Genomic DNA, 24,701 nt, shown 5'->3' with positions numbered 1-24,701 from the left:
ATTTCGAACATTATTAGTCAGACTTTGATCTCAGTACACCAGCATTCTTTATTCGTAAACACTTTCTAAATCGTTCAATGATTACTTATACGCTCCTTTTTTTTTCAGTCTGTCCACGTTACACCCCTCTGTGATGTGTAACTAAAAAAAACATAGCTTGAATAAAAAAAAATTGATCCAACTGAAATCAAGTAAGCCCATCTTCAAGTACTTCTGATGAAAAGAAAGCGAGTTTATTAAGATGAAAATGTCGACTTAATTTGAGCATTGCCTTCAAATCTGCAATCAAAGTTTGTAATACACTGTGAAGGATACAAGAAAAACCCTTTTCAGTTGATATTGCTTAATAAATAGATACTTATTTATACATTGTTCAATGCGTAGAATACAGACGAGCAAGTTATACCATAAAACGTTGCACTTTTAAGCTCAAATGAACAGCTTCGGTCACGACAAATAATGAAGGCCTTATAGTAGATATTCTCTGCTTTGAAGACCATTTTGTCTTCTTTTTATCAAGCAACTCGGCCCCCTTATGATAGTTTCATTGTGCCAGCACTGATCTGTATGATCTCAATCAAACATGGTACAAACAATTTCGTTATATATTATAGTTTTATCATCATCAGTAGAGATATTGTAGCTCTTAGTTTTTCTCATCTTACTCAAACCTTTTTGAGGAAGGACATCCATTTGCATATGCCGGCACCTATTATTTTGAAATTATGTAGCTCATCCGTAGCACATTTAATCACGAAAAATCAAAGCTTACTTTTTGCGTAAATTGATCAAAGGACTTTATAAAAAAGAAGAAAAAGAATAAAGACTATTTTTTTTAACTTGTGCATTTTGAATATACATGAACAAGGCTCACCTTATTAAATTCTTAAAGAAGACTGAATAAGAAAATGCTATACATATAGACTTCTAAAAAAATCATTATACGTAACATTTAATGAATTTGAAACACATTGCTTTTTATATCATTTGTTTGCGTCAATATGTCTTTTTTTTTTTTGTTAGAGGACTATGCAAATACCTTTTTTTTTATAAGCTTCCAGTTAATCAAAAGCCAAGTTCCACTGCTTATTGAAGAAGAGTGTAGTTGCTCGTATTCAAAAGACCAACTAAAGTCTTGCATTAAAAAGAGATGCGGTTGGTCATTCGTGACTGTATTTGTTGCGCATTGTTTGCCAAACAATAAGTTCCACCTCTGACAATTAAACTTACTTCTTTTTCCTTTTCACTGCTTCAATGAGCACCATCCCTCCTCAACCTACACTAGTTAGAAAAAATACGCCCCCTTTATCTCCAGGAAGGCTAAGAGTATGTATTTGATAATATGCAACTAAACTTATAAGTTCAATAGATAACCATAAAGAATTGTTTTCTTAATGTACCTGTAAAAAAACCTTATATTACTATCACTTTAGGAGGTAAAGAAAACTAGAGGCCACTCTACTGTCATATTGATATTGCAATACATAGATCAATATCATAAAACTTCTATATCTGAATATTCAGAAGGTGCATGGAATGAAGGATTTGAACTCAAAGTCACCTACCACAACCAATTGTTTGACACAATTCAACTCGACCTTTATGACAGTAATACATTCTTTCTTGACAAACATATTGGAAGAGCCGAAATCCGTCTACGAAACCTTGAAGGCATGCCCGATATATTTACCAGCTATTACGAAGTGTTTGAAAAACGATTGTCTTTAGGTGCCACATCTCAAGTGAGTCGAAAAATGACATCAGGCGTTGGTGCGATTCAAGCTGAGATTGCATATCATTATCGGACTAGTACTAAATTAAGTCCAACGGATGTCGATCGTTCATCGCCTGCGATGGATTTCTCAGAAATGAATTGGCTTATAGATCAACACAAGCGAGCTTTGTCTTCCTCTTCACTAGACAATGTAGACACAAACCAGAACCAGAATGCTTCGGACTCAGAGATGATTGCAGAGTTCAACCGACATTTAAAAAGTCAGAGAGACAACGAACACATTCAATTTAGAAAAATAGAACAGCATGGCAATTATACTGACACAGACCAAGATTACCCAGATGATAGTACAGAAGAAGAGCAAGAAGAATTGACAACAGAAAACATAAAGCGACCTCTGACGTATTCTGTGTCACGCGCCAGTAGTAGCACAGTCAAAATAGACGATCTACCACCATCAGAAAATATAAATACGGGTGGTATATTAGATACTGTTTCATCCTTTTTTGGCTATACAAAAGAGAACCAGACCAAGACGTCTCGAAAAGAGTTGCTCGTACCAGATGATGATACACTTAAATCATTTCCACTCTTGGATACAATTGGATCATGGACAATGGCAAAGGAAACAAACCAAGTGTTTCGCGCAATTGGGAAGCTACTTATTGCCTTCGTAAGTGGCATTTCAGAGACTATTGTGTTAACGCCATATACATAGGGACAAGGGTTTGAACTCTCGAACCTTCAGATTTTAGCGGGATTCAATGTTGTGGAAAAGTTTTACAGTGACCTGCCTCGAGAACGTACCTGGGATTTGGTAGAAGATATGTCAGAAGTTGAAATGGCATCATATATGTGGAGATATGCAATTGCATCTTATGGCTGGAAAGGACTCAATTTTATTGGTAAAGGCAATGGATATATTTCTGATGCAGTCAGATCTCAATCAGATGCCCTCTCTATCTGCGAACACCTTCAGATCCCAAAAGAAGATTTGTTGGCTTATGAGCTTAGAACAGGGGCTGCTTTTCGGCCTAGTTACTATATCGCAAGAGATAGAAAACTGAACGCTATTGTTTTGAGTATCCGAGGAACAATGGTAAGAAAACGATGATCAACGGTAAACTTACTTGTAACAAAGAGTACGTTTGATACAATGACAGATCTTGTTTGTGAATATGAGCCCTGGAAAGGCGGATTAGTGCATAAAGGAATGAAGGTATGATGAAACAAATGAAACGCTATATATTTAACTTCAAAACAGTCTTCAGCAAACTGGTTCTTTCGAAACGTAGCGCCTAAACTGATTGTCTATATAAACAAGCACTCAACAACTTCGCTTTACATTGTGGGTCATAGTCTGGGTGCATCTACTGCAGCCATTCTGACCATCATGTTACAAGACTATATCAAAGAGTTCAGAAAAGGAACAGACAAAGAATTCAGTATCCATAGTTTTGGCTATGCACCTGCATGTGGATTAAGTTTGAACCTAGCAAACAAATACAAAGTAAAGTTGAACCATGACAGCAAAACTTGTGTTGACACTGAAATAGGATCAAATTCAGTCAATTGTGTTTGCCGATGATTTTGTCAGTAAATTGAGCTATGGATCTATGATGGACGTTAAAGAATTGATTATTGCAGGAGCTGAAGCTGCAAAAGACTTAGGTTTTGGACAGTTGATTTGGTCGACTGAGGTAGACAACGAGGCATGGAAAAAGGCTTTTGAAAGAATATCTGAATGTCGTAAGCGATGCTTAGAAACTATGTCTAATCCAAGAGTAAGTATTACCTTGAAATGCTAGTATTCATGTTTCATTGTAGCTTTATGTAGCAGGAACAGTTTATCAATTCTGGCTGGTAATATTTATTGTTTGACATTTGACTGTTGTCCATTGATAATTTTAATAGGATCCTACACCCAACAATGATTCCCGTATTGTGATTGAAAGAACAACGCCTGAAAAAGTGTCAACTGAACTTATTATTCGCATGTCCATTGTGCTTGATCATTTACCAACCAATTTTGATGTCGCATTCAAAAGAGCAATTGAGTCATTGATGAGCGCCAAAAGAGGTGAAAACAAAGACCAAGAGAGCCTTGATAAGTCTTCTACAAAAGACAAGGCATTTGAATCTGTTGCTGAAATTGGACTCAAAGGAACTACAGAAAGAGGTGGTGGTGAAGGCAATGTTTTGGGTCAAAAAGAAGCACGATAGATACCACTTTCTATAAATAAATTGTAGCAATTACGTACATGCAAATCACAACCTTTTTCAACTGCACAAATCCTTTTCCTGAAGGTGCATGTATAATTTATATATATATATATAATGAAAGATGATTACAATAATATCTATATGTGTAATGAAGCTAATGATATATACAACTATATGTAGCCTGCATTTTGTCTTGGCGGAACTGCTGGCAAGGTTATGATGCTATCGTCCATGTTTCCAGAACATGGTTTTTGTGCTCCATTATCTTCTGTTTTGCTCTGGTAGTTGTTTAACAAGGCAGTCAAGTCTTCACCTCGTTGAAAAGGAGGTAAATGAACACGACGATGATCTGCATTTGCTGAACCTGTCAATGCTCCAATGGCTGTATTAGCATTGCCCATCATAGTCTCAATCACAAAGACAGTATTCATATGGTTTAGGATGTATTCAATCGTATTAATCTTGTGATTCATTTCCAGTAAATCACGGTTTTCATCCTTGTCACGCAAAAGGGTAGGACCAAAAATAACAGCCAAGTTTTTAGAAGTCATCAAGTTTTCCTTGTTTCTTTGTTGAACTCTATGTAGAAAACATAAGAAAAAAGAAAACAGAAACAACTTTACCTGTCCAAATGCTCCATAAGATACTTGAGTGTATTGAAGTTTTCAATAGGTAATGTTTGAATCAATTGAGTCATTGTTTGCAATTGATTCTTGCTATCTGAAATCACTATTTTATAATTAGTATGACATTGTCATTAGCCATTCAACATCTTACTCATAGCATCCATAAATTTAGAGTGTAATTCATAAGTAAAGAGAGGATTAGGTAGCTCTCTAAAGTACTGCTTGAGAACACTAGTGACAGCACAAATATCATTCCATTTCTCTTCGTCGCTTAAATTAGGCATTTCACCCTTCTCGAATGCTTGCTGAATTTGTCTCATTTGTCCCACTCCACCTGATTTACGATAGATGCCTTCATAGTCCATCCCTCTTGCTTCCACAGACTCGATACATTTCTCAACAATCAAAGGAATTTTGCCCTTTTCAGCCTGTACTTGTTTGACTAAATCATTACCAAACATGAGTCGAGCTGTATCACTGTCTGATTTAGTGTCAGAACTTGACTTTCTGTAACATGCTTGTGGAACACTATAAGCGCACTTGGAATGACAAAAGATGCCACATTCTATGAAAATAGAAATGAACACAGAATAATTAATACAACATTGTTTCTTACCTGCGCACTTTAATTCATTCACTCGCCACATTTTCTCTCCGCAAGATTCACATTTACCAGGTCTAAGGAACTTTTGTTGAACAAAATAATGCTTTCCAGCATGTCTTTGTTCAGACTCTTTCTTCTCTGAGGCCTGCTCGAGAGATTTGGAGTCATAAGGTATCGATATGATCTTCTCATCGTTTTTGTTGTTCGTCTTATGCTTGATGGAACCAGTCTTGTTTCTTCTAAATTTGAATAATTTGGGCGCCGCTGAACCGTTAAAACTATCACGTTGTGCTAATTTGGCTGTTTCAGGGGACTTGAGGTCTGGTATGGTATTGGTGTGATTGATGATCCCAATAGATCCAGTAGACAGGTTGCGTCTATGTTTAATATGTGCTGCTTCTGTCGTTTTGTTGTCTTCAGGTGTTGTAAGGAAACTCATGCCAGCAAAGACAGCCTTGGCTTCTTGCTCTTTTTCCATGACACGGCGCGATAAGTCATTATTGAGCTGTGTCAATTCCGCATTCTTGGAATTGAGTAAAATCATATCAGAAATAATGTCATCTCTGCCCTTGATTAATTTGGCATAACTGGTCTTTGCTAATGCCATATCTTTTTGCATTGAGTCCAACTGCTGCTGGTAAGCATGTTGAAGTCTTTCCCAATGCAAGTCTTGGGGCTTTTGACTAGCGAATAACTTTTCAATGTTCTTGGAGTGCTTCTCAAGTTCACTCATAAGGCTGTCTCGTTCCATTCTGAGATCATGACAAATTTGTTCTAAATCAGTTCGTGTTGTGTTTAATTCTTCAATTTCTTCTTTGCTGTAATGAATGAAATCGTGTCCATTAAAGATAGAAGCTTGTTGGTAAAAACTGAGTTCGCTCTTTAATCGGATAATTTGTGTTTCTGCATCACGTCTTGCCTGTACTTCTGTAGCATACAAGTCTTTCACCATATGAAACTCATCAAGTGCGTTTCTACTGATAGTCTAGCCAAATAAAAAAAGAGAACATGAATCAATGAGATTATTATTCATGCTCTTTTTTTATTTACCTTGATCTTGTTGAATTTTCCGGCTACTTCTTTAAGGCGGTTCTTTGTCTCATTTAGTTCTCTTTTAATTTCACGCACTTGAGCTGAATCGTCCAAGCCTTCAATATCAATATTGCCATCCATTGAGGTACGATATGTTTCTTCACTGTTTCTTTGAGTCATTAACATATCATTAAGTGCAGAAATATCGTTTGATTCAACAACGGGTGGTTTGAATGTATCTTCAATATAAGCATTGACAATGGACGTAGTAGAAGAACTTCGAAATCCAGAAAATGTTGGTCGAGCAGGAGCATTAGGTGCTAATTTTCCATTTTCGGCAGTGATGTTCTTACTCTATGGATTCGTCTAAATATAAATGCATAGAGTAAATTGTATTCCTTACATTGTTTCGTTCGTCTCGTCTTTTTAGTTTAAGTTGTTTCCTTGTCTCGTGGCATTTGGTACAATAAATACCCTTACATTGTTTATGAGTTGATTTGAGTAATTAAGCAAATGGCCTACCTTGCTTGTCTGTGTAAAGACCAAGTCATCGATCTTTTTGCTACATTGAATACAGCGGAAACAGCCTGCATGATACGCTTCGTCGCCTATTCAATCAAAAGTAAGTCATAATTCCAATGAAATGATTATTTACTTACCTGTCATGATAGCTTCGTCTTTAATTGTCTTGTGACAAGCACTGCAACTATAGGAACAGTCTTCACAAATAGGACTACCGTCTCTTAGCAACAACAGGTTACTATAACACTCAACAAGTTTTTGACACTTGGCACAACGGAAACTATAGAAAATAGGTTATAGTCTGTCTCTTTTTCTTTTTATTGTACTTTACCACTCAAAGTGCCAAATGCCATCACCAAACTGAACAACTGACCCATCTTCAATAGGCTTTTGGCAACCATGACAGTGGGGATCTTCACACTCTTCCCCTGTTAAGTTTTCTGGGTTATCATAGTAAGAGTCCATTTGTGAATATAGAAAGAAAAGAAAAAGAAAGTTAAGAAAGAAAGAAAGAAAAAATTCCCCTTTTCACAAGCACAAAAGCAGAGAGAGAGAGAGAGGCTGGAATATAAGTAAAATCGTGGCTCAAGATAATAATTAATTCTTGGTGAGGAAAATGAAATCGTGTATATTGAAACCCCATTTAATTATGATTCATCATCAGTTCTGCTACACGTAAAATAGATTTGTCATAACCGTATTGTCCTAACAATTGAAGACCAATGGACTGGCTAAAAGGCACTGTAAGTGCAGGAATACCGACTAAATTGGCCGGCAAAGTCATCACATCGTCAATATACTGTTGTACACCTTCTTTGGAGTTTAATGCGGGTGCTATTGATGTTGCACCAGGCGCCAATAAGATGTCCACTTGCCCAGTATCTGTCTTGTGGAGCAGATTTTGATGTCTAAAGACCTTATTAAATTCATTTCGAATTAAGCTTCGGGCACTTTGAGCTGGTAGAAATAAGGTTTCATATGTTCTAGAAATAGAATTAGACTTCTTGGCTTTTTTTTTTCTCTTAAACATATACCCAGCAGTCAAAACATGCGTTCCTAGCAGTATACGCTTCTGCACTTCATCCCCAAAACCATTGGAGCGTGTGTCCTGATATAACAATTGATCTGCACGATCAGGACTCCGATGACCTGTACAGAAAAGCAATAAATTACAAGGCCTAGAACAATATTAATTAATTATAATTTACCAAAACGTATTCCATCATATCTTGCTAGGTTTGAACTTGCTTCTGCTAATGCGATAATATAGTAGGCAGGTAAGGCGAGTGATAAGTGTGGTATAGAGACAGAAACAATTTCAGCACCCAATTTCTCGAGTTGTTTTATTCCACTACGCCACACTTCAATCACTTGTGGTGAAAGAGAATCCACATAGAATTCTTGTGGAACACCCACTACTAATCCTTCTAAATTGTCTTGAAACCTTGATAAGAATTGTGCATCGTTAAAGTCGAGTTCTGTTCTAAGTCGTTCTGGTATGGAGGTTGGATCTCGGTGGTCATAACAAGAAATAATGTCGTATACATTAGCACAATCAGATACATTTCTTGTCAGGATGCCAACTGTATCTAATGAGTTGGCATAAGCTATTAAACCATGTCGAGAACAACGGCCATAACTAGGTTTAAACCCAACTAGTCCACAATAGGATGCTGGCATTCTAACTGATCCGCCCGTATCTGATCCAAGAGCACTATAGCATGATTGTTAATGAGTTGTGTTGCATGAATCATGTTATTTACGCTGTACACATCTTCATTGCAACACTAGCAGCACTTCCTCCTGAACTACCTCCAGCAGATCGTTGTTCGCCTTTATACATTGGATTTAAAACTGGTCCAAAAGCACTATGAACATTGGCTGATCTACATTGCAAATCAACATGACATATAAAAAAAGGCTTTTTATGCTCACCCCATGCCAAATTCATCCAAATTTGTCTTTCCTACAATTAAGGCGCCTGCATTATCTAGCAATTCTACAACAGTCGCATCATAAGGAGATGTAAAATCTATATGTAAGGGCATAAGCAACATTGCCTCTTTTAGTATGAATGACCTTTTAGCATATTAGAGGCACATGTGGTGGGCAAAAAACTTGTGCAGATATTGTCTTTGACAGCAACTGTCATGCCATCAATTAAACTACGAGACTCGCCTACAGAAAAAAAATGAATTGTATTGTTTTTGACTTGGATTCAATTCTTACCTTGAGATCGCCTTTGGTCTGCTGCTTTGGCCTTTTCCTCGAGTGTCTGTTGGTTATGAAGTGAAATAAACGCGTTGACGTATGGGTTATGACGATCAATATTCTCGAAAGCTTCTTTCAGGGCAAGTGTAGAAGAGTATCGATACTAAACAGAATTAGTGTTTATTTGCCTTTCTCGGTTGTGTTTTACGTTTTTTGATAATTGGACAGTTTTTCTAATAGACCTAGATAGCATGTTTAGAAAAAAAATAACGAATTGACAGGCCCTGTGAAAAGCTCCGGTAGTATCATGCATTGTACCCATTTATTTCATCCAATAAAAATGTTAGAATGAGACTGTTATTCCTGATACTTACTGAGAAGTACAAAGACTCGCTTGATAGATCTTTTCTATAATTTTTGGTCAATGTGCCTTTTAGACAATACAGAGCATTTGAAATTAGATTTGCTTCAATGCTACAAAATGGATACATTAGCATAGGGATAAAAAAGCATAACTTACCAGTCAACTCTATCTCTCTATCCACTAAACACTAGAGATATAGCTTCAATGGATAGGTGGTTCAACTACGTACTACAAGCTTTTTAAGTGTTGGTTGTTTTTTATGTAATATGTGGCTTTCTTAGTTTTTAGGTAGAAACATCATTAGACTAATGCTTTCTCTTTTAGAAGTTATATGCCAAAGTCAATTCCAGTACATCAAATGTCGTCAGACTTACCCTTCATCCAACTGAATAAAAGAGTATAATATGATGTAAAAGCACATAAAAACTAGAATGAAAGAAACAGCGTACTCAAACTTCTTTGTATGCACTGATTGAATCTGTTTATTACTGAACAATGAAATTGAGATCAGATGATTTCAGCCCCTTTGATTTAGTATCAATTGTAGAGAACTGTATACAAATAGAGTTCTGTAATGTAGGGAACTGAAACTTTTGAGTTTGTTATAATTTAAAAGAGTGAATGCAACTTTTTTAAGTTTTTTCATGAAAAATCACGATGGAAACAAGCCAACGTCCAATTTTAGTTTTTTTCATCTTGAGGTTTGCATAATGTATTGAAATCACAAAGAAACAATAAGGTATGCTCTAAAAAGTAGGATGATAAGGTTTCGTACAGGCAAATTACATAATACTGCTTTGTCAGAGTTAAACAAAGCACTCGCTCGATGACTTTGATAGGTTAGCGTATAGTTTTACGACATCATTCAAGGTACAAGGTAATAAGGATGTAACATATACGAGTGTTACCCATTTTAGGAAAATTGAATTGAAACAAAAGTCTGTTTAAAAGTACGTGTAAAGACTCATGATTTTATGCTTTGTATTGCTTTAATATTTATTTGAGTAGGCAAAAATAGCTTAGTAGAAGAATGAAGATGATCTATGGCTAAATGAAAAGAGATAAATATTCTTTGAACACATAAATGCAAATCTGTTTGATTGTGTTGATAGCGTAGTATTGTGGCACTTGATGTTTTACAAGAAGTTTTGAAACAGGTTCTGATAAGAAAAAATATGCGCTTTATTGTAAAAATGTATTAGTGAAAGTCTTAATTGTGCTTTTCCGGAGGTTTCTACTTTTTCTTATTTTTTCGTACTTGTCTGAATGGCCCATTGCTTCCTTGTCTCTTTAAATGTTTTCATGCATTCATGGATTTAATTACAGATGCAGAAAAATTTCTCCCTTTGTGTAATTTATTCTTGATTTGTAAATGTATAAAATGTAACACAGGTGCCTAAAAAGCAACCAAATGTTTTGATTTTATTGCCTTAGATATGTCTGCTTAAAAGAGAATTGAAAAAGAAAACGTATAGAAAATTGACAGGCTACACTAAGAGATAGAAAACAACAAATTTGTATGAGAAATAGTACATTGTACTATTCATACAAGTACAAGAACTCTTGACATGAGTTAGACACCGCATCTTCTGATTATTGTGAGATGTTACTATTACAGTTGTGACTAATCTGTCAACATAATTAAATAGAGAAAATATGTCACTTTGTTTCGTTTTTATATTATAATTTTCTCATGATTACATAGCTTGATTTACATATAAAATAAAGCTGATTGTTTGTTCTTTGTTTTTTTTCTCACTGTTCATTTCGGAGTCGTGCTTTGTGAAAATCTGTGCTACAGTTACTAACACTTTTTTGGTAGAGCTTTCTTATGAACAAATAGAGTAGATCACTTGGTTGCTAGAAGCCATTATTCTTATATATTGGTTTGCTTTCTTTATGCAGTATGCTTTAAAATACCCAACAAAAGAGCATGAAACACAGACGCACAGAGATTGTGTTGACATGTCATAACGTACAGAGTACTTTAACGACATTCTTTCTCTTTCTCTCTCTCTCTTTTTTCATTGTAACATACAATTTATAAATAAATCTAAATTTATGCTAAACCAAAACGAAAATCAATATATTTCACAAGTTCATTCGTAAATGGGTAATAAACATCTTCCCCATACGCTTTTTTTTTTTTGCTGGGTGCATGTATATTTTTTAGAATAAACAGGTATAGCAGTTCATCTACTCATCACAGAACAATGCATTTCTCTCATTGTACACACTGTCCTGCTTGTCATTTAAAATTAATATTCTGTGGGTAATTCACATGCCTCAATTCATTTTCTCTTTCTAGTCACCATCGTGTTCTGTATTCCCTAAAAGAATAGCTCAGATAATTCAGTGTTTAACAAAATGTTACCGTTGACATGAATCATCCAAAAAAAAAATATTGCTTATAAAGAGCATCGGAACAAGTGAGAAAAAGAGAGCTTCTTTTATACTTCAAGATACATTCCTTTTTTTTCTCTAATTGTCTCCACTCTTTTTTTTTTTTTAATCAATAATCATTGATGGCTGATCATACGTATCATACGCATGACTATGCTGTCGTTTCAGATCAGCAAAGTAATGATGGAGAATACCATCCTAATGAAAACAAAAGTATTGACAATCATGACTTGATGGAAGAATACTCTGAAAAACCAACAGCCCCGAGAAAAAGACCAATCTACAAAAGAAAGAAATATTGGATTATTTGTTCTATTATCACTGTGATTGTTATTATTGTCGTTGTTATTTTAGCCTTATATGTATTCTTCCCTATGATTGCTCAGTCCTTGATGAACAAAGCTAAGATTGATGTCAATGCGGCTCAAATCACTTTTACCAAACCAGATGCTCTCAATGGTCTTACTTATAGTAAAAGAGATGGTGATGACATGAATTCAACTTTTTATATGAATATAGAAAGCAGCTTAAGCGACACAGGTCCATTTTCTGCTGATATCAAGTTTCATAATCCCATTGAAGTTCTCTACAAGGATCAAACGTTAGGCTCCATCTATCTGTTTAATGGCACAAGTATTGCTGCTGGTCATGGCTCCTTAAATGCTATCACTCCTTTCTTGATCAAAGATCAAACTGCTTTTGCTTCTTTTGCACAAGACATGTTGGCTGTAGAAACATTCAAATGGACACTCAGAGGAAAACTAGATATTACTGCCCTAACAAGGTAATTGAGAAAAAAAAAAAAACCTTCAAAGTTACATAGATCTGACTTCTTCTCTATAGAACTGCGACTGTAAATCTTGACAAGGAAATTACTTTGAGCGGTATGTTATGCAAATTCGATAGAAAAAATTAGGCTTTTGAAACTAACTATTTCTGAAAACAAAAGGCATGAATGGTTTCCCTAATGTTCGAATTAATTCATTCCAACTTCCAGGTGATGACCCCCACGGTGGTATTCTTGTTGAACTAGGCACTGTCTTGAATAGCCCTTCACCTATTGGTGTTCAATTAGGCACAGTCAATCTTGCTATAGGTTACGATGGTGTTGCTCTCGGTACTGTCAAAGCTGAAAACATCAACTTGCAAAAGGGTGACAACAATATTTTATTAAAAGGGACACTGGTTCCTCAAAATGACTCTACTTCGCTTCAGAAAGTCGGTACACTGTTCTCTAACTATGTATCTGGCAAGTTATCCAACACATCCGCTACAGGCATTTCTGCTGCTCCTGATGGTGTGAGTCCTATCACTTGGCTATCTGAAGGTTTCAAAACAGTGAAGCTGAATGTTGCATTAAGTGCTTCCAAGCCACTCAGGATTATCAATGCTGTTGATATGGGCAAATTAGACTTGAAATTTGATGCTGCTAGTCCATATGCTCCTATTGTCACTGCACCCAACGTTGTTGCAAACTTTCAAATACCATTTGGATTTAGCTTGAATATTACTCAAGTCACTCAAAATATTTCTCTTGCTGTCAACTCCTCCAAAACAGTATCGACTGATTTTGCAGTCATTCAGGTCCCCATGGTTCCAGCTGTTAGTGATCAAAAGTCTGGTACTCTTCAATTTGCATTAAACAACAACGTCATTGCTGGTATTCCTGGAGAAGAAAGTGTCTTTGATAAATATACATATGCTTTGACAGCATCGGACAAATATACTTTTATGGTTTCTGGTAATGCTTCTACCAAAACAAATACACCTATTGGTCCTATCACTCTAGGCGGAATTAGCTTCAGCGTTCCTACTTCTCTTCGAGGCCTCCAATTCTTGAACAGCACCGCTACTGTCATCCATTCTATTGATGTTATTGGTGGGACCTCTGATAATCTCTTGTTATCTATCAACGTTTCCATGACCAACCCTTCTGATTTCAGTATCTCTACTGGAGACGTCAGTTTTATTATGGGTGCCAGTGGTGAAGAACTTGGTTTGGTTACATTAAAAGGTCTCTCTCTGGCTCGTGGCGAAAACACTGTTATGGCGTCTGCTATGTTTAATCCGAAGTCGTCTGATGTTGGTCAAAATTTACTAAGTACATTTGTAATGGGTCAAGATAATGGCGTTGACATCACTGGATACAGCAAATCAACCACAATCGAATCACTTATTGAGCCTTTAAGCGCCGTTAGCCTTAGTTCAACTCTTCCGGGCCTTAAGACAGCTTTGATTCAAGGTGGTGCTTTGTCTATTTTGTCAGAAACTACACAAAATGGCGTTGTGGGTGTTAAAGTATTTCTTGCAAATCCATTCAGTGCCGGTTTATCTATCACTAAAGTCACTGCTGCTGCTACATACAACGGTATGCCTGTTGGAAATATCGACCAAGACATTAGCAGTAACCCATTTATTGTTTCTGGTAAATCAGTAGCTCAGTCTCAACAGCTTAGTATGACGATGAACATTGAACCTGCTTCCATTGCTTTGTTGTTACGTACATTGGCTGTTCAAGCAAATTTGGATACTCGTGCTCTTGATGGGCTACTTGGTTTAGGAGGCTTTAATATTGCTGGTCAAGAAAATGTTCAAGTGGACTCAAGTCTTTTTAAGGATTTTAATATCTCTTCTTATGTCATGGAGGCTATGAAAGCTTTGAAGGTTGACTTGACTCTCTCTTCTGGTTTGACAATTGGCCAATACACTGATGATTTGGCATTCTCTCAATCCAGCGTTGCAATTGCAACAGACAATTCCATCACTTCTTTGATTCCTATTGTTGGTCAGCCTATTGTCCAACAAATTGTGGATGGAGCTGTTCTTGGGTTTGAAAGTATTATTTTGTCAGCACCTACTGAAAATGATTTCACTGTTCAAATGAAAGGTAGTATTACTAAGTCTGGTCCTATGGATGCTACTATTAGTTTCCCATCACCTCTTACTGTTTCATGGCAAGGAAAGACACTTGGTACTGTATCTATGCCAGACATTCAAGCCAAGGCAGACGTGGGTGCCTCCTTTGATGTCACTGGTAGATTCACGATTGCCAACACAGAAGACATGGCTACTTTCTCTTCTTATTTGATCAATAACAAGGACTTTGTGTGGGACATCACTACAAAAGACGTAAGTGCCACTGCTTTAGGTTTCACTTTCACAAAGATTACTATGGAGAAGTTTGTCACTCTTGCTGGTGCTCAAGGATTCAAAGACGCAGTGACTATCAATTCATTTGATTTACCCTCAAATGATCCTGCTGATGGTATCACTCTTACAGCACAAACAACCATCAAAAACCCAAGTCAAGTCGGCTTTAATCTTTCTGGTGTTGCATTTGAATCGTTCTACAAAGGTGTTGATCTCGGCCCACTTGCATCTAACGGCGCAGCTATTTTTCCTCCTCAAGGAACAGCTAGTATTTCTATGAAAGGCCGTTTAATTCCTCAAGATTCTTCTTCTGGCATTGCTGCTATTACAGAAGTGTTTGAAAACTATCTCGACGCAAACAATTCTATTCTTGATGTCAAGGGTGTTTCCGGATCTGGTCCTAATGGTCAAGTCGGCTGGCTTACAACTGCTTTCAAGACATTGACTATTGAAAACGTTGTATTACCTGGCCCAAAGACAAAGCCCAAACTGATTCCTGCCATTACTTTGAAAGACATGCAGCTCGATTTTACCAAAGATGCTTGGGCCCCTCCTACCAGTTCTAATAATGTTCAAGCTCAACTGAAGAGCCCATTTGGTTTCCCTCTTGGCGTCAGCAAGCTTAACATGAAGGTGGTTGCTAACTATCATGGTACTGAGGTTGCATCGCTCGCTATTCCTGATGAGAAGGCCACTACTAGTTCTACTGGCTTGGTTACAACACAGTTCAACAATGTACCATTTAAGGTTATTGACAAGACAGTCTTTACTGGTTTTGTTCAATTGCTAACAATGACAAACAGCGTCACCTTTGATCTACAAGGATTTTCCAATGCAGTAGCAGAAACAGCTGTCGGTGCTCTTAGTCTTAATAACATTGAATTTAATGTGGATACTATGTTGAACGGTAAGCTTTTTTTTTTTTTTTCATTGATAATATCAAAATAGGTTACATATTTATATCTATCTGTAGGTTTCAATAATTTTGGTGGCAAAATCACTCTTCCTACACCCTATGTTGTTGGTGGCACTTCTGGATATACTATCCTTAACTTTAGTTTTGATCTCACGAATCCTTCCAACATCACGATTACAGCTGGCGATATCAATTTCGATATTGTCATGAATGAGTTCAATTCAGTGATTGGTCGCTCTTATCTCAAGGCTGTTATTATTCCTCCGGGCACAAAGACTTTTAGTGGTGAATTGCATTTGGGAGAAAAGTCTACTAATACCAAGGCTATTGAGAAGATCTTTAGTGACTACTTGACTGGCGCCAAAGTCCCTTTAACTATTCAAGGCTCTACTGAATCCACCAAGATTGCTCCGCTTGTTCCTGCTCTATCTTCTGTCAAGCTTGCGACAGAAATGACTGGTATGAATGCCAATCTAATTTCACAAATTGCTGTCAAGGGAAGCATTATTGGCCTCATTCTTTTAAACCAGGCTTCTTCTGCCATCACTCTTAGAAATCCTTTGAAGACTTCTTACTCTATTACAAGAGTACAAGCCTCTGTTGTCTTTAAACCTTCCTCTGGTGCTGCACCATTTACTGTAGGTACTATTGACTACACTCCTCCTAGTGCTGCGACCGTTCCTGCAGGTGGCTCCATAACAACCGATGATTGGCCCGTTAAGATTGTCAGTGGTGGCATTGAACATCTTGGTCAAATGCTAGGTTTGCTGCTTGACCCTAATAAGTACTTTGACGTGCAACAAAATGTGACAGTAGTTGTTGGTGATGGCTATACGACAAACTTGTTTTATTATCAAGACAAGGTTCCCTTTAGTATCTCAATCGATGGTCTTCCTCCTATTGGTATTAGTCCCAATTCGCTTTCTTCATTGAAGCTTCCCTCCAACCTTACATCAATTACTGATCCTAATACATTTGAGCAGGTGCTTAAGGATATTTTGTCTGGTAAATCGCCCACAAGTAGTGTTGCTTCTTCTGTTCCATTATCGTCAATTTCTTTGACTCAAACAACAACTTCTAATGTATCTACTAAGACTACTACAGAAAGCGTCACTGAGGTCACGACTACAGCTACTGACAACTCAGCAACTGTTACAAATACTACTTCTGAAAAAACAGAGATAACAACAGTTGAAGCGACGACAACAATAACAACAACAACAACGAAGACGACTACCACCTCTGAGCCAACAAAAACTACGGATGCAACAATCACTTCTCCAGAAAAAACAGAAGCCGCTACAACAACTAGCAAGCATTGGTGGGATCTGCCTTTTTAATCTTTGATGCTCTACTATAATCCTTTCCCTTCCTTTGTCTCTTTACATAATTTATATATTCTATCGCTTCTATCCATGTATACATATTCATAATTATCCCCTCTTTTTTAAATAAGCCGATGTATAGTTCATCTATTAGTCTTTACGAATAGTAAACAGTCAGTAACCGAACAATTCGGCTTGCCTATCACTTTTTCCTTTGATTATGTAGTAAAGACTCGATTGATTTCTTTAAGTTTAACTACTAGAAAGGAGATTATCTACTCATAGCTAATGATTCGAACCTTATTTCTCAAGTTTCTTATTAGTGTGTGGTTACCATTTTTACTAAATTCATACTGAAGCAATCTTTTTACCTTACTACAGCTTATTTCATTATTAGCACTATAGCTATCTTACATCGTACCTGAAAGCATGATGTATAGATTTTGCTCTTTATTTAAGCCCTTCTTTGGACAAAACGCTTCTGATTCAAATGACTTGGATGTTTTTGAATAGTCTTTTTTACTTTACAATTCTAATGATGAAAGTAAATTTCAAATTGATTTCACCAAATCACTAGTTACTATACTTATAGACAAATACACAAACCATCAATCAATAAAGATTCTGGTAATGTTTCTTAGCTTGAATTATGCTTTTGGTTAATAACCAAACCTTTCTTATTAACTGAATGATAATGTTTACTTTATCATTTCTTTTCAGTGTTTTATTTTATATCTTTCATTACAAAAGAACATTTATAACCGAGCAATTTAAGATTTAATACTAGTTATATACAGGCTTTCCTTAGACTGAATCAACCACTTCAATTGCTCGATTCTATGTCTTAAAACAAAAAAAGTCTATCCTTGTCCATAACATACTCTTGAAATTTTCATACTTTTCATGATTGAAGCTCCGATAAAAAGAAATAATGGCAAAAGATATCGTCGCCTGCAGGATTTGAACCTGCGCAGGCAGAGCCTATATGATTTCTAGTCATACTCCTTAACCACTCGGACAAAGCGACTTCAGATGCTTTGTCATGTGTGCATAATTACTTAAATCATTTTTTATTTTCTTTCGCAGTTTTTATGGTAGTTTTATCATGCTAACTGTTGTGAGATAAAGAGAGAGTAGATATTAAATAAGAGAAAAGGTAAGAACACAGAGAAAATCCGTTAGAACTTGTATAGGTTTTTATTTCTCCAAGAAAATGTTATCTTTCAATTTGTTGTATACACAGCATTATTCATCCCTTCTTACACTAGTTATGCCTTAAAAGAGCAAGTATTAATATCATGTATAAATATATCTTTCAATCACAGTTTTATCCGCAGCTTCGATGGATGTCTTCTATCTTAGTTTAAACATGTTAAAGATCAGACCATCACATAATCACAAATTGACATCTGCATCAATACCAATGGTAGACGAGGTCTGTGCCCTGATCATGTACCCAGTTCTTGTGTACCTTAATCCACTCAACCGATTAGCTAGTGTATACACACTCAGTCCCAAATTAAGGATAATCAATTATCATACAAACAGTATAAATACAATACAAAATATAACCTTTAATAAAGAAGACTTCTTTTGGGCCGTTTTGGTTCTAATCGACTTATTGATTTGACCATTTTATTAGTGATTATATCACACAATTGCTATATGTTGTTGTTGTGATGTAAGAGAGAAGATAAAAACAAAGAAGTCGATTAGAACTTGTATAGGTTTTATTATCCCAAAATATATATCTGTCATTTTCTAGCTCTTCATTCTCTAGGTATTTATATATGAAGAGATGTCGGAGTAAGTAGTAGTAGAGTTCATGCAAATGACTGAGTCTCTATTATCATAGACTACTTTAAATTAATTAAATAATGTAAATTATGGACTTCGGTTATACGTCTTGATCTATTAAAAGATACTTTGTCTTATTCAGTACAAGAGGTTCTTTTATGTCTATTTCTGATGTAAATGGATTATGATATATTTTTAGTATGTAAATGAAGACTTATTTAATGTCAGGTCATCATATGCATATAGATTCTATATGTTCACAACAAATGCTAATGTATTTGTCAGCTCTAACTGTCACTTTATGAGGGCCATTGATAATAACAGAGTCAATAGGTTTATAGTCTCTGTCTATGAGGATGATGTAGTACTTCTAGTAGAATGAGTGAATGTCAGTGACTATAGATCCATTGCAATTGCCATAGATGTGATCTGGTCTTTTGCCATGATCATCATTTATTGATCTATGCATATGAATTCATATATGTTAACAACAAACTGGAATATAAAATATTCGACTTAATTTAATTGAAAGAACAACATACTAACTGGAAATACATTGATCTATTCAGAACTACTGCTTAAACTACTAAGCCGTATTTCACACTCCAGCACCACAAACGTATCATGTTGTAACAAACAAAATCATATATATGCTTACAGTTGATAAAATGTCATGTGATTTTGTCGGACAACGTGTGTTAGTGCGATTTGAATAAGAGATCCGAGGTTGTTACTGAAATACAATGAATTAAAGTAGAAAATAATACTATCCGGTACTCTGGAAACATGTCTAATCGACAATAGTCCCTAAGAAAGAAAGGCAATAATGCATAAGAAATTTGTTTTGGCAAAGATGTGGTCAGTAAGAGGCTCAAAGATATAAATTTGATGTAAAGTATATAAAACAAAAAAGTTACCACAGAAACATACGTGTATGATTTGCAGATATGATCAAGGCGTATCCATTGATACATAAAAAGTGGTAGGTCTACTACTGGGATGTTGAGAAAAATTCAAGAATTCGATTTCGGTTCTTTTTTGTAACATACATCTTTTGCAATATAAATACCTGATATGTATTTTAATACATTCTATAAAGTTTTTTTTTTATTATGCTTCACTACAGTAAACGCCTTGTGTATCATTATTAGAATATCAGCTTTGTAATTTTAGATAAAATTGCTTTCTAGATGAACTGAAAACAAAAGTCATTTTTTTTCTCTACATCCATTTATCATGCAAAAGGGTAATCCTATCAAGAACGTGAGTGCAACTTCAGCGATTGATCTCAAAGCCGAACTGGCTCAACACTTGGATCAATTCGAAAAGACACGATCAAGTCAAGGCAAACAAGTAACAGCGCGTCGACCAGACAAAAAACCTACTGTTTGGTCAAGACAAAACAAGGGCATTCAAGATCGCAGCAAGAATGACACACTGGCATTACCTGCTGTCGAGACCGATGTTCTTGTTCGCAGTCGAGAACAACTAGAGAAAAAAGCTAGATATTACGAAGCTATGCAAGCAGGCGAAATTGAGTTTGATGAAGAAGACGAAGAAAAGATGCCATTGATTGACTTTGATAAAAAGTACATGCAAGAGCGCGAACTAGAAAAAGAACATACAAAGAACAAAAAGAGACGTACCGATAGCCAAGAAGATAGCGATCCATGGGTAGAGATTGAAGACGAGTTTGGACGTACACGTATTGTACGTCAAAGTCAAGTGGGTTCGACAATGAATCCTGAAAAAGAAGAAGAAGAAAAGAGAGAGAAACTACGACCTTTACTGGATTATGAAAAGGCAGATAGATCCAACTTGAATCATTATGAAGCAGATCGAGAAATCAGAACCAAAGGTGTTGGTTTTTATCAGTTTTCGAAAGATGAACAAGAACGTCAGGCCCAAATGGACAAACTTAATAAACTTAGGCAAGAAACAGAACAGGCACGTCAATCTACTGTCTCTGCTGCCAATAAACGCAAGCAAATGATGACACAGAATGCAGCCAAGATTCGTGCTCGAAAAGCTGCTTTACAAGCCAAGAAGCACCCATTGACACCAGACAAAGTACCCACAGTTCAGCCAACAGTCGATGAAGCAAGTGTGACGGATTTCCTTCAATCCATACGTAAAGAATTAGAGTAGCTTTTTTCTTTCTTTTTTATTTCAAATAATGAGCATAGGCTTTTAACAAAGTACGTCGAACAGAATTTGTCTTATTTTCGTATTCGTCTTCCAATACAAATAAAGCATCGCGCATCGTGACTTTACGTGTACCTTGTTCTAATCGATGAGGACGGCCGATGGTCGAAGGAGGCAAAAACAATCCTGCCTCAGATTGTGGTTGTCTATTCGTAAACTGCTTTGTCTTTTTGCCAAGTTCAGCTCCACTCCCTGACTTACGTCTCCTTGGTCTACCTCTTCCTCTTGGTTGTTCATCTGTTTCAAAATGTTGTTGCTGTTGCTGCTGTTGTTGTTGTTGTTGTTGTTGTTGTTGTTGTTGTTGTTGTTGTTGTTGTTGTTGTTGTTGTTGCTGTTGGTGTTGCTGTTGGTGTTGCTGTTGCTGTTGTTGAGGAGGTTGTGGTGCTGGTGGTAATTGGGGCGGTGATGTGACAGTCTCTTTCTTTTCTTTTGGTACAGATGTGTTCATACCCGTCAACATCCAACTCTTCATTACACCACCTGCAATCATCAATGCAGTTTCATTTGTGGTCTTGTTGCGCACATCATCACTCATGTACCTTGCAGTGACACCAGGTCCCATATCTTTCTTTTTCTTCTTTTTCATAGGTCGATCATCATCCTCAGCTTCATCACCCAACATAGCTTTTCGTTCTCTTTCCATCAAAATTTCTTTACGCTTTCGTTCTTCTTCACGCTCAACACGTTCGATTGCTAACAATTGTTTTTTGATATCTTGAATATCCATGATTTTAAATGGATGATGGCCATCTGGATTCATAGGTGGTTGAGTAAATGTTTGTGAATCAACACGATGTTTTGAAGCCATTGTCATATGGACCAAGAGTTGATGAAGACGCTTTTCTGTAGCAAGTGCTATTAATGCAACTACATCAGTGCTTAATTTAAGGTGATTGGTCGAAGCTATAAACAGTGTGAATGCAAAGACCAAAATATATCATAGCTTACTTATTTTGGTTAATATGTCTGCCAACATGTCTGTGTTCATGAAATCTTGGGTCAATGTTTCTGCTTCTGCTACTTCCTCTATAGTTGCTGGTGCTGGTGCTGATGGTGGAGGTGGTGCTGTTACTGGTGCTGCTGTTGGTACTGTTACTGGTACTGGTGACGGTGCTGTTGCTACCGGTGTTGTTGCTGGTAAAGTCGATGATGATGATGATGGTTGTGGAGGAGGTGACGGTTGTACTGGTAATGATTGCATTGGTTGTTGTTGCATTAAATGTTGCTTCATTTGCTGTTGCACTGATTGTGGAGATTGTGGTGCTGTATTGGATCTATAGAGTGGAGGCAATGGTTGTGCGGGTATATCAGATGCTCTTGTTCTTTTAGCTTGGGGTGTTCTGATCAAACCAGACATAGCACGCTGGGCATCTTCAGCGCGTAATTGCGAACTCGATATAGTCTTGTGTGGTATATGAGGCGAGGGTCTATTAGGAGATGGGCGCTGAACTGGTTTACTTTTGAGATTCTCTAATTGCTGATATTGTTGCTGATCCAGCAATTGCTTTGCTTGTGCCAAAAATTGATTAGCAGTAACTGAATTGCTTTGTAGTTGTCTAAAGAGCTCAATGAATCGTTCTTTCCGATCGGAAGAAAGTTGAGCAGTGAGATTGTCTAACAATGTCATAGAGGCAGCTATGGATCCTATTAGAAAAAAAAACCCCCCATCCTCATCTTTTTATAGATACATTACCTGCACTGGCTGGTTGTGCTGGTTGTACTTGCTGTGTCTGTTGTGGCGCAATTGGAATAGGCTGTTGTGATGGGGAAGAATGGACAGAAGATGAAGGTGCTGTTGCCATAATAGGTGATGAATGGGTCGTCATAGGGGAGGTCTGAGGTGAACTCTGTGGTGTTGGATTGGACTGTACACGAGTAAGAGGCGAAGATCTACCGGACCATTGATTGCTGGGATAATTGTTATCTGCGGAAGGCATATCAAACAAGTGTTGGATCTCAGCAGGCAGGTTATTGTATGAAACAGAATGTGTATTTTGGTTACGAAAAGTAGGCTGAGCAACAGAAAACGCGTTTTGATGGTTATTTTCGAGAATATCTTGGATTGAAAAGTTCAAGTCTTTTTGTTGCTCTTGTTTTGATGTGTCCTCTTCTTTATTGTTGTTGTCAGACATAGCGTTGTAAGAAAAAAAAAAAAAAAAAAAAAAAAGAAAAAAAAGTTTGAAAACATATAACGCGACATTTATAAAGTGATGTCACATGAAATTCGGTTACCGCATACGAGTCGATTTCATGTAGTCCTTATTTCAATAGTAAATGCACTAATGTTTCTATTCTAGGTGATTCGAATTTATCTTCTGAATGACTTTCTTGAATGTGCATAGACACAGTCTCTTTGACTTTGTGTGTCTTGAATAGCACTAAGGTATCATGCATACACAAATAGGCAGTATATCGGAGATTGAAAACGGATCGACCAGATTTCTTCAAGTCGATCAAAAATCAAGCCTTTGCTTAGAACTACATAAAAACGCAGCTATTTGGCTTTAGTTTAGTGACAAAAGTTAAAGACCTTAAATTTATAATTCTGTTGATGTAAAGGAGATATTAGATTTACTGCTAAAATATTGAGAAAATGTGCAGGAATGCTCATATCATATCATTTTTGTAGTACAATTGGTAAGCAAACACTTTGTTCAAAAACTAAAGTCTTTGGCGGTCATTTTGAGTATTCATGCTGGTAGATAGCTTTAATTTTCGTCTTGTAGCGTCAAAAAGAAGATCCTTTTTTTATTTATTTTTTTTTAAGTTGTGTTTATTGATTGAACCGCGTACACTAAGAGTAATGGTCAAAGTGAAGAGGCGGGTGCAATTGAGATAATGCTAAGAACTGATATAAAATATAATAACTAAATAGAAATACGATAAAAGAAAAAAAATTTAAAATAAAATAAACAATGTAGAGGTTATGGGAATGAATGGCATTGATCCTCTTCAATGGTCTGACGAACATTGGATCGGATGCTTGCCAATATTGCTGTGGATATAATGGAGGTCTTGTCAAAGATAAGTCTCATATAAGCAAGCCAAATTTGTGAAAGAGTTATTATGAGGATTCGGTATGGTTTGATTCCTTTCTATTGGCAGTACCAGATGTACGAGAAGTCCAGGGACAGAAGAGCCTCTTTGATATCAGATATTAAGGTGGTAGGCCAAAGAAACTCAAAGATGATTTCCTGCTATACCTTCTCTTTAGTTGGACAATGAAAGAGCATATGGCTAATAGAGTCAGTGGTAGTTAAGCACACCGGACAGAAGGGAGAGTCAAACACACGAGGCATAATAAAATGTAAGAATCGACGATGAGGAATACATCCCAAGATATACCGGTATGTCACATTACGTTGAATAGAGGTAAATGGCAGGGACCAAAAGAATTTCCACTGTACCTCTGTAATAGTTCTCAAGGCCAACGGAGGAATCACAGACGAGAGAACTGACTGACGAAATGTCTTAGCGAAGCCTTAATATTGCCGAGCAATTGATTATCTTGGAACCGAAATTGGTTGATCAAGGGCGCAAATGAGACCGTCAAGTCTACAAGTGGAGCAGGACTACAAGCAGAACTAA

The 24,701-nt window shown here is 36.6% G+C and overlaps 7 protein-coding genes and 1 non-coding gene across 8 annotated transcripts; 3 read left to right on the top strand and 5 right to left on the bottom strand.

The window, feature by feature from the left end:
• The first annotated feature begins 1,018 nt into the window (after positions 1 to 1,018).
• B0P05DRAFT_548350 (uncharacterized protein) lies at positions 1,019 to 4,002 on the top strand. Its single transcript, XM_051579016.1, has 7 exons — positions 1,019 to 1,326; positions 1,370 to 1,436; positions 1,489 to 2,408; positions 2,454 to 2,834; positions 2,877 to 2,954; positions 3,000 to 3,245; positions 3,292 to 4,002. Exons 1-7 carry the CDS (start codon positions 1,255 to 1,257, stop codon positions 3,541 to 3,543), a joined length of 2,016 nt encoding a protein of 671 aa, XP_051433139.1. The 5' UTR covers positions 1,019 to 1,254; the 3' UTR covers positions 3,544 to 4,002.
• A 126-nt stretch (positions 4,003 to 4,128) lies between these two features.
• On the bottom strand, positions 4,129 to 7,207 carry B0P05DRAFT_572955 (uncharacterized protein; the record flags this gene model as incomplete). The annotated part of the gene is made up of 9 exons (XM_051581472.1): positions 4,129 to 4,537; positions 4,582 to 4,687; positions 4,736 to 5,149; positions 5,201 to 6,173; positions 6,239 to 6,574; positions 6,624 to 6,695; positions 6,743 to 6,828; positions 6,880 to 7,022; positions 7,074 to 7,207. The coding sequence occupies 9 exons, from the start codon at positions 7,205 to 7,207 to the stop codon at positions 4,129 to 4,131; spliced, it is 2,673 nt and encodes an 890-aa protein (XP_051433138.1).
• Positions 7,208 to 7,385: 178 nt separating this feature from the next.
• On the bottom strand, positions 7,386 to 9,206 carry B0P05DRAFT_588684 (amidase signature domain-containing protein; the record flags this gene model as incomplete). The annotated part of the gene is made up of 8 exons (XM_051582679.1): positions 7,386 to 7,725; positions 7,777 to 7,891; positions 7,951 to 8,456; positions 8,506 to 8,628; positions 8,678 to 8,774; positions 8,822 to 8,920; positions 8,972 to 9,116; positions 9,162 to 9,206. The coding sequence occupies 8 exons, from the start codon at positions 9,204 to 9,206 to the stop codon at positions 7,386 to 7,388; spliced, it is 1,470 nt and encodes a 489-aa protein (XP_051433137.1).
• A 2,636-nt stretch (positions 9,207 to 11,842) lies between these two features.
• On the top strand, positions 11,843 to 17,126 carry B0P05DRAFT_473345 (uncharacterized protein; the record flags this gene model as incomplete). The annotated part of the gene is made up of 4 exons (XM_051574731.1): positions 11,843 to 12,504; positions 12,564 to 12,604; positions 12,670 to 15,777; positions 15,844 to 17,126. The coding sequence occupies 4 exons, from the start codon at positions 11,843 to 11,845 to the stop codon at positions 17,124 to 17,126; spliced, it is 5,094 nt and encodes a 1,697-aa protein (XP_051433136.1).
• A 930-nt stretch (positions 17,127 to 18,056) lies between these two features.
• On the bottom strand, positions 18,057 to 18,138 carry B0P05DRAFT_t62. The gene has a single exon. It is a non-coding gene; the product is annotated as a tRNA-Ser (tRNA).
• A 2,006-nt stretch (positions 18,139 to 20,144) lies between these two features.
• B0P05DRAFT_572952 (uncharacterized protein) lies at positions 20,145 to 21,056 on the top strand (the record flags this gene model as incomplete). Its single annotated transcript, XM_051581471.1, has 1 exon — positions 20,145 to 21,056. The coding sequence occupies one exon, from the start codon at positions 20,145 to 20,147 to the stop codon at positions 21,054 to 21,056; it is 912 nt and encodes a 303-aa protein (XP_051433135.1).
• A 203-nt stretch (positions 21,057 to 21,259) lies between these two features.
• B0P05DRAFT_572951 (uncharacterized protein) lies at positions 21,260 to 21,921 on the bottom strand (the record flags this gene model as incomplete). Its single annotated transcript, XM_051581470.1, has 2 exons — positions 21,260 to 21,279; positions 21,315 to 21,921. 2 exons carry the CDS (start codon positions 21,919 to 21,921, stop codon positions 21,260 to 21,262), a joined length of 627 nt encoding a protein of 208 aa, XP_051433134.1.
• A 76-nt stretch (positions 21,922 to 21,997) lies between these two features.
• B0P05DRAFT_572950 (uncharacterized protein) lies at positions 21,998 to 23,245 on the bottom strand (the record flags this gene model as incomplete). Its single annotated transcript, XM_051581469.1, has 4 exons — positions 21,998 to 22,016; positions 22,062 to 22,079; positions 22,292 to 22,727; positions 22,807 to 23,245. The coding sequence occupies 4 exons, from the start codon at positions 23,243 to 23,245 to the stop codon at positions 21,998 to 22,000; spliced, it is 912 nt and encodes a 303-aa protein (XP_051433133.1).
• Positions 23,246 to 24,701: the final 1,456 nt, after the last annotated feature.

Source organism: Gilbertella persicaria, assembly GCF_025201335.1.
Source record: "Gilbertella persicaria strain CBS 190.32 chromosome Unknown B0P05scaffold_29, whole genome shotgun sequence".
Classification (NCBI taxonomy): domain Eukaryota; kingdom Fungi; phylum Mucoromycota; class Mucoromycetes; order Mucorales; family Choanephoraceae; genus Gilbertella; species Gilbertella persicaria.
The sequence above is the reverse complement of the archived record's forward strand: the minus strand, read 5'-3'. Positions and strand labels throughout refer to the sequence as shown.